This window comes from Eulemur rufifrons, chromosome 2, assembly GCF_041146395.1.
Source record: "Eulemur rufifrons isolate Redbay chromosome 2, OSU_ERuf_1, whole genome shotgun sequence".
Taxonomy (NCBI): Eukaryota; Metazoa; Chordata; class Mammalia; order Primates; family Lemuridae; genus Eulemur; species Eulemur rufifrons.
In genome coordinates this window covers 18,461,405-18,473,153 of record NC_090984.1, presented here as the reverse complement: position 1 = coordinate 18,473,153, position 11,749 = coordinate 18,461,405, and the positions used below count along the sequence as shown (strand labels likewise).

The 11,749-nt window shown below is 61.8% G+C and overlaps 1 protein-coding gene across 1 annotated transcript; it reads left to right on the top strand.

Moving 5' to 3' along the window:
• Positions 1 to 2,080: 2,080 nt before the first annotated feature.
• Positions 2,081 to 3,843, top strand: RPS15 (ribosomal protein S15). Its single transcript, XM_069456438.1, has 4 exons — positions 2,081 to 2,124; positions 2,453 to 2,538; positions 3,355 to 3,589; positions 3,694 to 3,843. Exons 1-4 carry the CDS (start codon positions 2,122 to 2,124, stop codon positions 3,805 to 3,807), a joined length of 438 nt encoding a protein of 145 aa, XP_069312539.1. The 5' UTR covers positions 2,081 to 2,121; the 3' UTR covers positions 3,808 to 3,843.
• Positions 3,844 to 11,749: the final 7,906 nt, after the last annotated feature.

Sequence of the window (11,749 nt, the reverse complement as noted above, 5' to 3'; positions counted from 1 at the left end):
CCAGCCATTCTGAGTGCGCCCGGGATGGTGTTTGCTACATGAAAATGGGCAGACACCTGTTGGGTGACATCCCAGTGCCTGCAGGTCCTTGTGCTCCTTGGGGACAGGAAGGCTCTGGCATGTTTGGGGCAGAGTTTGATTGGCTTCCCCCGGGACTGTGAGCATGGCTGAAGGGGGCTCAGCTTTTTCACTTGATGCTGCCCCTGGCTAGCCCCAGCACCACAGCTAAGCTCAGGGCCCGCCTGTCCCCACCCGGTTCCGGGAGGGTGTGCACAAACTGAAAGCTTTTGAGCCAATGGTCTGGAGCCACGTCCCCCTCCACCCACCCTGAGGACCCTATGACTACATGTGGGGCCTCGTGGACTCCCTCAGTTCCTTGTCTTCTGCCCTGGCCATTTTCTTCTCATTGACTTGCCCCTAAACACTGTACAGCAGACGGTCCCAGACAGGGAAACTGAGGCACAGCAGAATGAGATGGGGCAGCACAGGCCTTTGTTTCAGCAGCTCCCAGGTCATCGGGCCTCCGGGCCTTTGCACTGGTCCGTCTAGCAGAACTCAGTGCTGCTCGCCCCTCTGATACCACTGCTGATGTACAGCCAGGTGTCGCTTAAGAACAGAGATATGTTCTGAGAACACCCTCCATGGCAATTTCGTGGTGTGGACATCACCGGGTAGTCACGCAGACCCAGGCCCTACTGCGCACCTCGCTGTGCGGCGTGGCCTGTTGCTCCTGGGCTGCCACCTGCACAGCTCGTCCTTACTAAGTACTGCAGGCAACTGTGACGCGACGGTTAAGTGTGTGTGTCCCTAAACCTATCTAACAGAAGAGGCACAGTAAAAATACGGTATTACAATCTTAGGGGACCACCGTTGCACATGTGGTCTGTTATCGGCTGTACCTCAGTTTACATCTGCCATGTCCCTTTTTGCTTTCTGTGGGTTGCCCAGCTTTTTCCTGTATTCTTCTGTTATGTTTTCTTTTGCATTAAATAATATTCTTTATTTTTTTGAGTGATTTTTTTTTTTTTAGTGCTTGCTCTCTATTTTTTAAAATTATGGTAAGATACACATAAAACTCACCAACTTCACCGTTTTTAAGTGTGATTCAGTGGCTAAAGCACATTCACATTGTGCAACCATCACCACCTCCATCCCCGTGAGACACTCACTCCCCACCCGCCCCCAGCCCCTAGCACCTGCCATCTTACTTCCTGTCTGGATCTGGCCACTCCAGGGACCTCCTGTGAGTGGAATCACACAGGACTTGTCCTTCTGGGTCTGGCATCTGTCACTGGACATGATGTCCTCAAGGTCCATCCACGTTGCAGCCTGTGTCAGGCCGAGTACTGTGTGGATGGACCACGTTGTGTGTCCACTCAGTGTGGGTGCACTCTGGGTTGCGTCCACCTTGCGTTCCCTGTGATGGCACTGCTGTGAGTATGAGTGTGCATGTACCTGTGAGCCCTGCTCCCTGTTCTTTTGGACATTTGCCCAGAAGCGGGACTGCTGGGTCACGCGGTTCCGCATCTTACTGCATCACCCTCAGACTTACGCTGATTTAGTACCAGCGAGATACAGACATCACTCTCAGTAGCTGGTCCCCTATGTGAGCAATGGTGGTTGCACTTACACATCTGTTTATGTTATGAGCCCAGCGATGTGCTGTCACAGTTGCTGACTTTATGTGCCTTAAAGCCTGGCCAGTGTCCCGTCTCCCCTGTGCGCCCACATCTGTAAGTGACCTTGCTCATTGTGTGTCCATGTGCCTCCCCCACTGGGACCCGAACCCCCAAACCCCACCTGCTTGCAAACAGTGAGCGCTCCATAAGTGCTTGTTGAGGAAAGCGCCATCGTGTAGGGCACAGCACGAGCCTGAGGCTCAGAAAAGGGCAGCAGCGCATCCCAAGGGCCTTCTCTGGAGGCTGGGGCTCCGCAGACCACGGGCGGCCCCTTTGGTCCCCGCGGCCTGTGTTCTGCCCTCCGGACAGCAGGGGGCGCGCGTCCGCCGCCTGGGAGACGGAAACGCGAGCGCGCGCACGGCCGAGGGGCGGGGCACGCCGTCGGCCTTGCGATAACTGCGCAGGCGCGGGCAGGGGTGGTCCTTTCTGAGGAGCCGGCAAGATGGTGAGTGTTAAGTTTGGCGCGTACCGGTCGGGCCTATCCGGCTCCATCCGAGCCCTGGACACCCCGTGGGGGCCGGGGCCAGGCCCCGCAGCTGCGGCGGCCCGCTCCTGGCTTCCGGGGCTGCGGGATGGGGGCGAGGGCGGGCCCCCTGGGTGTCAGGACGCCGCGGGGCGGGGGAGGCCGGACGGGCCCCCGAAGCCCGGAGCCGTGCGCGCCTACCCGGAGGGTCTCGAGGTGCTGTGTCCCCGCGGGGACCTCGGCCCGGTGACCCCTCCGTGAGGCCGCGGGAGGGGGGTGTCGGGCTCCCGCTGACCCCCGGCCCGCGCAGGCGGAAGTGGAGCAGAAGAAGAAGCGGACATTCCGCAAGTTCACCTACCGCGGCGTGGACCTGGACCAGCTGCTGGACATGTCCTAGTAAGGCCGGGCGGGGGGCGTTACGGGCCAGGGCCCCTGGGCAGTGTCCTTGGCGTCCCTGGCCAGCCCGTCCCTGCGCGACGCTGCTGCGGTGGGGTGAGCGCGGTTAACTCCGACGTGTCTACATTGGGCTCCTTTCCAGCCCATTGGAAGTGTAAATGGTGCATGTGTTCCACGTGTCCTAACAACGGGCCACGGGTGGGAGTTGGCGGGCGCCGTGGGCTTTCCAGGCGGGGTGGCGGTGTTCTGCCCCAGATGTAGGGGGGCAGGAGGGCCTGGCCTTCCGAGGCCACGGAGGAGGCTTGTGACACCTGCGGGGTACCTGGCACAAAGGAGCCTGCTCCATGGCTGGGGCTTTTTAAGTCAGACCCTCGCTTGGATTTTTTTTAGATGCTTTTGGCCCAAGCAGTGTTGTTGTTATGGGATCAGCATCTTGTCCATGAGGTTCCAGCTGCTAAGCCACCCTACTAGACACTGTTTTTTTTTTTCTCCTTAATTTTTAAAAAATTTTTTCTTTATTTTGAGATAGTCTCTGGCACAGGCTGGAGTGCAGTGGCACAGTCAGCTCACTGCAGCCTCGAGCTCCTGGGCTCTAGTGATCCTCCTGCCTTAGTCTCCCAAAGTGCTGGGATTGTAGGCCCTTCTTATTTTCTGTCTGTGAACCGCTATGTGTCAGTTCTTGTATTTGAGGGGCTCATCCCCAGTATTGGGTAGGGGGTGTCAGTGTGACCCTGGCCTAGGCATGTTCCCTGCAGGCCCCAGGGCAGGGTGGGCGGTCTCAGGGCTTAGTCCCTCCACCTTACCCGTCCTCCCCAGCGAGCAGCTGATGCAGTTGTACAGTGCGCGCCAGCGGCGGCGGCTGAACCGGGGCCTGCGCCGCAAGCAGCACTCACTGCTGAAGCGCCTGCGCAAGGCCAAGAAGGAGGCACCACCCATGGAGAAGCCTGAGGTGGTGAAGACGCACCTGCGGGACATGATCATCCTGCCCGAGATGGTGGGCAGCATGGTGGGCGTCTACAACGGCAAGACTTTCAACCAGGTGGAGATCAAGGTGCGTGCAGCCTGTCCCTGAGAGTCGTGCTGGGCCTGGGGCGGGTGGGTTGCCTGTCTACCGACAGTCACCTGACACCCACCTCTGCTCTTGGCCTCCCTCAGCCCGAGATGATTGGCCACTACCTGGGGGAGTTCTCCATCACCTACAAGCCGGTGAAGCACGGCCGGCCCGGCATCGGTGCCACCCACTCCTCCCGCTTCATCCCCCTCAAGTAGCCTGCTCAGCCAATAAAGACACTTCTTTAATCCCAAGTGCACCTGTCCTTCAGAGTGTCTGGGGTGGGGGGTGTTAATCATGCCCTTTATAAGGGGCCTGGTGCACAGTCCAGGGCTGTGTGGAAGTGCTGGGCAGTGGCACCCCTCCAGCCCCTGCTCTCCCAGGGCCCCTCAGGCTCCAGTTGCAGGTTCTTCCCACAGGGGAGGCATGTGAGCTACAGGAACCTTTGGGTGACCTGAGCCTCTGTCCCTCTCCCTGAGGACCTCTGTGCCTCCTGCAAGCTCCTGGGAGGCTACAGCTGGCCCCAGTCCTCCCAGCCTTGGGTTGAGACTTCTGGGCTTCATCTCCCAGGACAGCGTGTGTCCAGTGGGTGGGAGCATTGTCCCTGTCAGCACAGCGCCGAAGGGCCCTAGCTATGCTCCCTGACACATTGCTGAGTGGATCTGTCCCCTTCGTAAGGGGAAGCTACGTGGGCCTGCGGTGTGCTTGAAAGAACAAGAGGAGGTGGCAGTTCCTCTGGATGGAGTGGGGTGGGTGTCCGGGCCATGTTGGGGCTCCCTGATAAGGGAACGTGGCAGGGAAGCCCAGGTTTTGGCCTGAGTAGGTGAAAGGTTGGAGTCCCCATCTGTGGGGGTGGGGGGATAGGGAGATGTTAGCTTTGGTGCCCACTGAGTGTCCAGTGGAGCAGTCTAGGTGGCTGTTAGGTGCTGCACCTCAGGCAGGTCCCCCAGAGAGTGTGGCCTGTGTGGGAGCAGCAGCGAGGGGGGGTGGTCAGGAGGAGACATTGAGAGCCCACACCCCACCCCCACCTGTGGGCTCTTTTCTCTGCAACATTCTTCCACATTTAAGCATAATTCGCTAATGCCATTACATCTTGATTTGGAATTGAAGGTTGCAGAGAGAAAGCGGGGATCACTGTGTCTCTAATCTCTGGATGGGAAGCAGGTTGGTGGAGTGGAAGGAAGGCTCACCAAGGTTAGCACCTTGGTCCAGTTCAGCAGAGGGACCACAGCGTACAGATGCGATCAGGGAGCGTGGTTAATGCAGAGCACGCTAGACCAGAGGGCCGAGCACAGGAGTGCTCTGGAGTGAACCACGTGCCCCTGGGGCTCCAGGCCTTGGGAACCCCTGCTGGGAAGTAAGGAACCCAGAGCTGGCAGACTTGGGCATGTGGGTGATCAACGCTCAGAGATTTTATACATATATATAAAATACTTCAAAGTTCTCTTCTGGGCTGTCCTTAAACCTGACTGGGCTTAAGACCAACTGTAAAACTTTTTTTTTTGAGACAAGAGCTAGAGTGCAGTGGCGTCATCATAGCTTACTGCAATCTCAAACTCCTGGGCTCAAGCCATCCTCCTGCCTCAGACTCCCAAAGTGCTGGGACTACAGGTGTGCACCACCATGCCCAGCCCAAGTGTAAAAATTTTTCCGCAGCGGCTGCACCCTTTCACATCCCTACCTGTATGTCTTTTTGTATTTTTCTCGAAACCAAAAATACTCAGCAAAAGGTACAGAAGAGCCGGGTGTGCTGGCTGATCTGTCTCAGCACTTCAGGAGGCAAGAGGATCGCTGAGCCCAGGAACGGGAATCCAGCCTGGGCAGGACAGGGAGACCATCTCTAAAAAAACAAAATGGCTGGAGCTTTAGAGCCACCAGGTCCACCCGCAGGAGCAAAATATGCGTGTGTGTGCATGTGTTGGGGAGAGGTTTGTGAGCCACACCACGGTAGTGGGCAGAGGCACCAAACTGGGAACAAGCCGGGGTGTGTGGTGGGGGTGGGCTGCCTGCTGTGGCTTTCTCCTGGGCGATGCTGCTTCTGCACGGAAGGTTTGACACGGCACCGTTCATCTATGTGGTGCTGTTACACGGCACGCGCAGACACTCACGAAAATATTTACTGTCCTGCCCTCTGCAGGAAGTTTCTTGTCTATAAAATTGTTCCCGGGGACCCTTTGGGTCATGAGTCACCTTTCCAGCCTTCACTGGACATGTTCCAGCCTGGTCACCACGTGTCCCCTGGGTCAGCTCAGGGCAGGGGTGGCTAGGAATCATTACTTAGCTTTCTGCAGTTTGAATCAATCATGTGTGATCAGGGAAAATATGTTAGTACTTCAAGTGGAAAATCAGTGTTGGGGATAGGATATCCTGGGGCCAGCTCAGGCTGCCTCCAGCAGACAGGTGGCCCCTCCTTCCAGGAGCAGTTTCAGGGCTTAGTGGGGAAGGGGTGGGAGCCTTTGGGACCGACCCCGTGTGTCTCACTGCCCAATCCCTCTCCAGACTCGAGGCCAAGGCCTGGGCTCTGTCTTTGGACCCCTCGGGCCACATCACGCCTGTGTTTCTGCCCCTCTGCTCCCACCCCCGTGGGCGGGGCCGGAGCGACCTTCGAGCCCTGCTGGACCCCATCACACCTTCTGGTCAGGCAGCTTGAGGCTCAGGTCCCACACCCCTCCTGTCCTGGATCCGGCCCCTTCTCACCACCGACCACTGCCACCAGCCTGGCCAGGCTCCCACCGCCTCCTGCCTGGACGGCGATTTAAACACAGACTTGCCCCCTTCCCCACCCCCCCGCGCGACACCAGCCTGTGCCCCTCTCCCCGCCGCTCCTCACTCCGGCGTGCTCCACCTCCAGCCTTGCCGGGTCCCACCGAGGCACCTGCTGCTGAGGGCCTGTCCTGTCCTCACCACCCCCTTTCTGGCCTGGCCACTGGTCCTCTGCCTTCCCAGGTCATAGTAATACCCCCTCCCCGGCCCCCACCCAGGTGGGGTCCCCGCACTCACCCTGGACCAGCGCAGTCGCCTCTGCCCTGGTCTCCTGGCGCTGCCCGCGGTCTGTTCTCCCCGCACCTGCCAGAGGGCGCCCGTGAGCACCAGGTCGGGCGATTCCCTGCTCTGCCCACAGCCCTCCATGGCTCCCACCTCCCCTGGGGCCCTTCCCGCCTTCACACGCCTCCTGCCCATTGCGCCACTGCTCCTTCTGTCTGGACGCTCCCCCCACACTACTCGGGTCTATTCAAGTGCCCCCTTCTCAGCGCCATCCCCCTGCCCGGCCTCTGTTCTGTTTATGTCAGTTTCTCAAGGGCAAGGGTTTTGAGTGTTTTGTTCCTTGCACAGGGACCAGCTCACAGTAGGTGCTTAATAAAGGTTTGTTAAATGACTACGTGCGGTACTGCCCCCGCACGGCGGCTCCTCCATGCCCTGCGCCCAGCTCGGAGCCTGGCAAACGGTTCGCAGCGAATGTTTGCTGAATGACTAATGAACTTGGGCGCCGCCCGGGCGGAAGCAGGGTGAGCGTCCGAGCGGGCAGCGGATTAAGCCGCAGGGCGACGCCCGCCTCTGTCCCTCCGAGATCTCCATTCCGGTGGGACCCTCCTGCACCTCTGGGGTCCCCCAACCTACGTGAGAGCCCCCCCGCCTCGCTCCGCCACGCGGGACCCCCAACTCCAGCCTGGTCGGAACCCGCAGCCGGCCGAGGCCCGCCCCTCGCCCCCTGACCTAGCAGGCGCGTGCCCCGCACCTCCAGTTCTCGAAGCCCTCCCGCGGCTCCCCGGCCCCATGGGACCCTTCCTCCGCCCCCTTTCGGGGGAGCCCCGCCCCGGCCCCGCGGTGTGACCCTCCCCGCCCCGCTCCGCGCAGGCGCAGGCGTCCCCGGTCGCGGCCCCCACCCCCACCGCAGCGGCCGAGGGGCGGGGCGCGGGCCGGTCCGGGCAGCCGCGGCTTCATGGGGCTCCTCGGGCTGCTCAGCCTGCTGCACTCGGCCTTCTTCGGGGACCAGGTAGGGCTCGGGGGTCCTGCAGCGGGATGGGGTCCGGCCTTGGCGCAGCCCCGGCAGGTTCCAACCGCGGGAACGCGGTCCCGGCGGCGGGGGGCGCAGGGGCAAGCGCACTGAGACTTGACGAGTCGGGGGTCTAGCGCAGTTGCCGTGGAGACAGTTGCCAGGGAAACAGCCTCTGGATGTTCGCCCGGCTGGGAGCCCCTTCCCGGAGCCGCAGCGACCCCTCCCACCCCCGGTCTGCGCAACTGCAGGCCTCGCCCGGCCCAGCCCTCCGCCTCCTAGGGAGACCCCCGTACCCCTCCTCTTTGCGCGGACTGGCAGACTGGTGCTGGGGCCAGCCGGGGCGGTGGGGGCTGCGGCGGGGACGCACTGTGCGAAGGCTCTGCCCTGCGCATGATGGAGGCGCTGAACCACGCCCTGCGCCTCTTCAGGCCTCAGTTTCCCTTTCTGGGCACGGAGCGTAGGGCCTACTTTCACGTTCACCTAGGCTGCTATTCATAATATCCACCCCCACCCGACCCCAGCGCTTCGTCGAGCTCTAATCGTTCTGAATCCTGGGGCTATGCCATCTCCCGTTGAAGGGGAAACTGAGGCTGGAGGGTGCAGCAGAGAGCCCAAGGTCACGCCTCCAGCAGGGCCAGAGCCTGATTGCGGAGCAGAGGCGCCCACAGAGGACACACGCGGAAACCGGGGGAGCTGTCCGCGGTGCTGACGTGGCTGCACCTCTCCCCGCTCACTGCCTGGGGAAACTGAGGCCCAGAGCCGTAGTCGTGCTGCAGGGCGCGGCCTGCACTGGCCTGCCCCACCCCTCCCCCACCTCCAGCGGCAAGGCCTCCTGACCTGCCAGGGCTTGTGAGTGGGGTCCCCCAGCCCGCGGCCGGGGCTCCATCTTCCCACGCTGACCTGGTGCCTTGGTGCTTCGCTCTGCCCCCACCCAGCTGGAGGGGGCTCCCTGTTTGCGGCCTCAGCTCCTGGCACAGAGGAGACTCGGGGGGAATGGCAGCATATCAGGGGGCAGGGACAGCCCTGAGGTCGGACTCAGAAGGCCCAAAGATACTCTGGGGTGAGCCCTGTGCCAAGCTGCGTGCTTGGGCAGAGGGGTCACAGGGTGGGGTTGGGGAGACGCAAGCCCCTTAATGGACTTAGCTCTCAACCCAGTAGCAGCAGGGGACATGGAGGATCCCAGGGAGGGAGGCTGGGAGCTCGCCCAGGGCTGAGACCCCCACACTGTGCAATGGGGGAGTGGGGAGGTCTCAACCCCCCCGGCTGAGGTGGGCTGACACCCCGGGGGGACTGTAGGGGTTCTTGAGGCATTTGTGGTTCTGAAATGTCCAGTGATGGCCAAGGCTGGCTGTGCCCAAGGAGTTACAGGGTCAAGGATTTGGTGCAGGGACTGTCAGGGACTTGACGTTCCAGAGACGTGGGGCAGAGGGCGTCTTGTCTCAGAGTCTCAGCCCCTCTGCCCCCACTGGCTTCCCCAAAGCCCTGCCTGAGAGGGGCCTGGGGAGCTGGGACATCTGAGAGTGGACAGGGGAGGTGGGACTTAGTTTCCTTGGAAGGGAAGGGCAGGGATTATCCAAATTCTCCCCAGTGAACAAAACTGGAAGCTGAGGCCAGAGAGATGTGCCCAAGGTGACACAGGGATGGGGAGCAGAGCTGAAGCCAAGGCCCCAGGCTCTGTATGGCCCCCACAAATTCCAGCCTTGCCCAGCCCTGCCCTGGTCTCCTCATGAGCCCACAGGGGACTGTCCTTGTGCTCAACCCTTCCTGGCTTGCCCAGGTGAAGCCCACCACCTGCTCTGCCCCATGGCTCCAGACACCCACTGTCCCTGAGCAAGCACTGATCTTCCCTCAGCCTGGGCCTCTTTTCCCTCCTTGGTCACCTGGCCAACTCCTGCCCAGCCTCCTGGAAAAGCCCCTCTGCCCGTTGCATGCAACCCCTCCAAACCCAACAAGCTGAGACAGTTGCATCCAGCTCTGGAGGCTCCCAGATGGCCAGGCCTGGGGCTCTTGGCCCCAGCATTGCTGGCCCAGGACAGGGTACTCAGGGCCTCTGGCTCCAGACCCAGCGGAAGCCAACATTGTTCCTCCTATGCCCTTGGCTGTGGGGCCTCCCAGAGCCCAGAACTTCCCAACCTGTCCCGTCATTCCCTGAACCAGCGCTTGCAAAAGCTCCAGCCTCCTCCCCATTTTACAGAGGAGGAAACTGATGGTTGTACGGTGTATGATTCTCCTTGGCTCCTTGTCCTGCGAGCTTGGAGGACTGCGCTCAAGCTGCAGGTGCGGGCCCTAAAGTGGCCTCCGGGGACCCACTGAGGATCTGGGATGGACTGCAGGGCCCCCCTGCTCTGAATTCCCTTCTGTGAGGGTGAATTCAGTGTGGGATGAGGGACAGTGACACAGGGAGACCCAGACTAAGGAGGAGACAGAAAGACAGAGGAATGGAGAGATGTGGGGAGGGCCCAGAGTTACAGGAGGACCTGAGGCTCTGCCGGGAGACAGGGAGAAATGGGGGAAGGTGCAGGGTCGCAGGTGTTACCCTGCGTGCCTGCCCTTCCCCCACCCCCTATCAGCCAGGACCCTGGGGAGCTCCAGCCTGGACTCCTGTCCCGCCCTGACCGCGCAGGTGGGATCTGCGGGGAGCAGGCTGGCCTGGCCCGGGCACCTTTCCTGGGATACACCCCCAACCCCCGCCAAGATTCTGATGTAACATCCACGACTTGGTGTTTCACCCTCGGATGCTGCGAACCCTGCTGCAGGGGCTCTGAGAGGCGCTTTCCTCCTGCGACAGTGTGAGCGGCACAGGACCCCGGTCCTCGGGGCGCCCCCTGCCCCTCGTGGGGTTCATCCTCGGCGCACGCAGCCCCCCAGCCAGCGCGGGGGCCCGACGCCCGGCGGCCGCCGCTGGTCCCCGCCCTGGACCGCCATTGGCTGTTGCCATGGCACCAGCTCGTCTTCCCGCGCCGCCATTGGCCGCCGCGCCCGCATCCCGCATCCCGCATCCTCCCCCGCGCGCGGTGGTCTCGCCCAGCGCCTGGAGCGGCGGCGCCGCCTGGCCAGGCCCGGACCGGGCTTTGTCCGCCCCGGAGGCCCCTGCCCGCGCCGCGGAGACCCCGGAACCCCCGAGTCCGCGCTCCGCGCCCGCCCTGTGTCGCGATTTCAGGCGAGGCCCGCCGAGCTGCGGGTTGGGAGGAGGCCCCAGCTAGCCCAGCTGCAAGTAAGCCGCGCGCTCCCGGGTGGAGGGCAGGGGGCGCAGCCTCCGCCTCGCGTCAGGGTCTCCATCGCCTTCTCCCTGCCTTGCCTGTCAGCACAGCGTCTGGGACCTGTTTCTCTAGGGTGGGAGCTGGAGGGAAAACTGAGTCCCAGGGAGGGGGGCGTCTGTGTCGCTTCAGCGGGTCCCGCGCACACCCACTCACGGGCTTCAACACCCGGAGATGCTGGGAGGCGAGGGGTAGGTGAGGTTGCGGCTGTGCGCCTTGGCGGGCGTCAGTTTCTGTCTCTGTAAGCAGGGATTTGGGTTGACGGTATGACAAGGGCCCCTTTGGGGCTGATGTTCCACACCCGTGTCTCCCTCCCCTAACATGTGGCCGCTCACCACCCAATAAGGCCAACCCACGGCTACTGGTCCTTTTCCTGCGGTGATCTCTCAGAGAGGCAACCTGGGGTGGGGGGCAGGCAGGAGGGCTTCCTGGAGGAAGCTGCATTGTACAGGATGGCAGGAGTCCAGCAAGGTGCTCTAGGCAGGGGAATTGCGTGTGCAAAGGCCTGAGAGGAGACAGCAGCCAGTTTCCAAGTGAGTCAGGATGTATGTGGAGGAGTCTGATCCTACCCTGAGGTCGACCACAGGGGAGCCATGGGTGGTATGTGAGCATGAGAGGGATGGGGTCGACTTGTGACTTTCCAAGCTCCCTCTGGCTGTGCAGGAGGAGCGGATTTGGCCTGGAAGAGGCTGGCGAGACTGCCCTGAAGGAGGGGTGTCAGGAGGTGGGGGAGGATGGCCCAGCTGGGCAGAGCATGGAGGGGCTGGTGGAGTGTGGCATCGGGGACCCATCTGTGGGGAGCCCAGTGGGTGGCTGTGCTGCTGAGCACACCCTGAGGAGGACACAGGAGTGACCACCAAACGGGGGAGAGTGAATGGGACTGAGACTTGGCCTGGGTGATGTAGG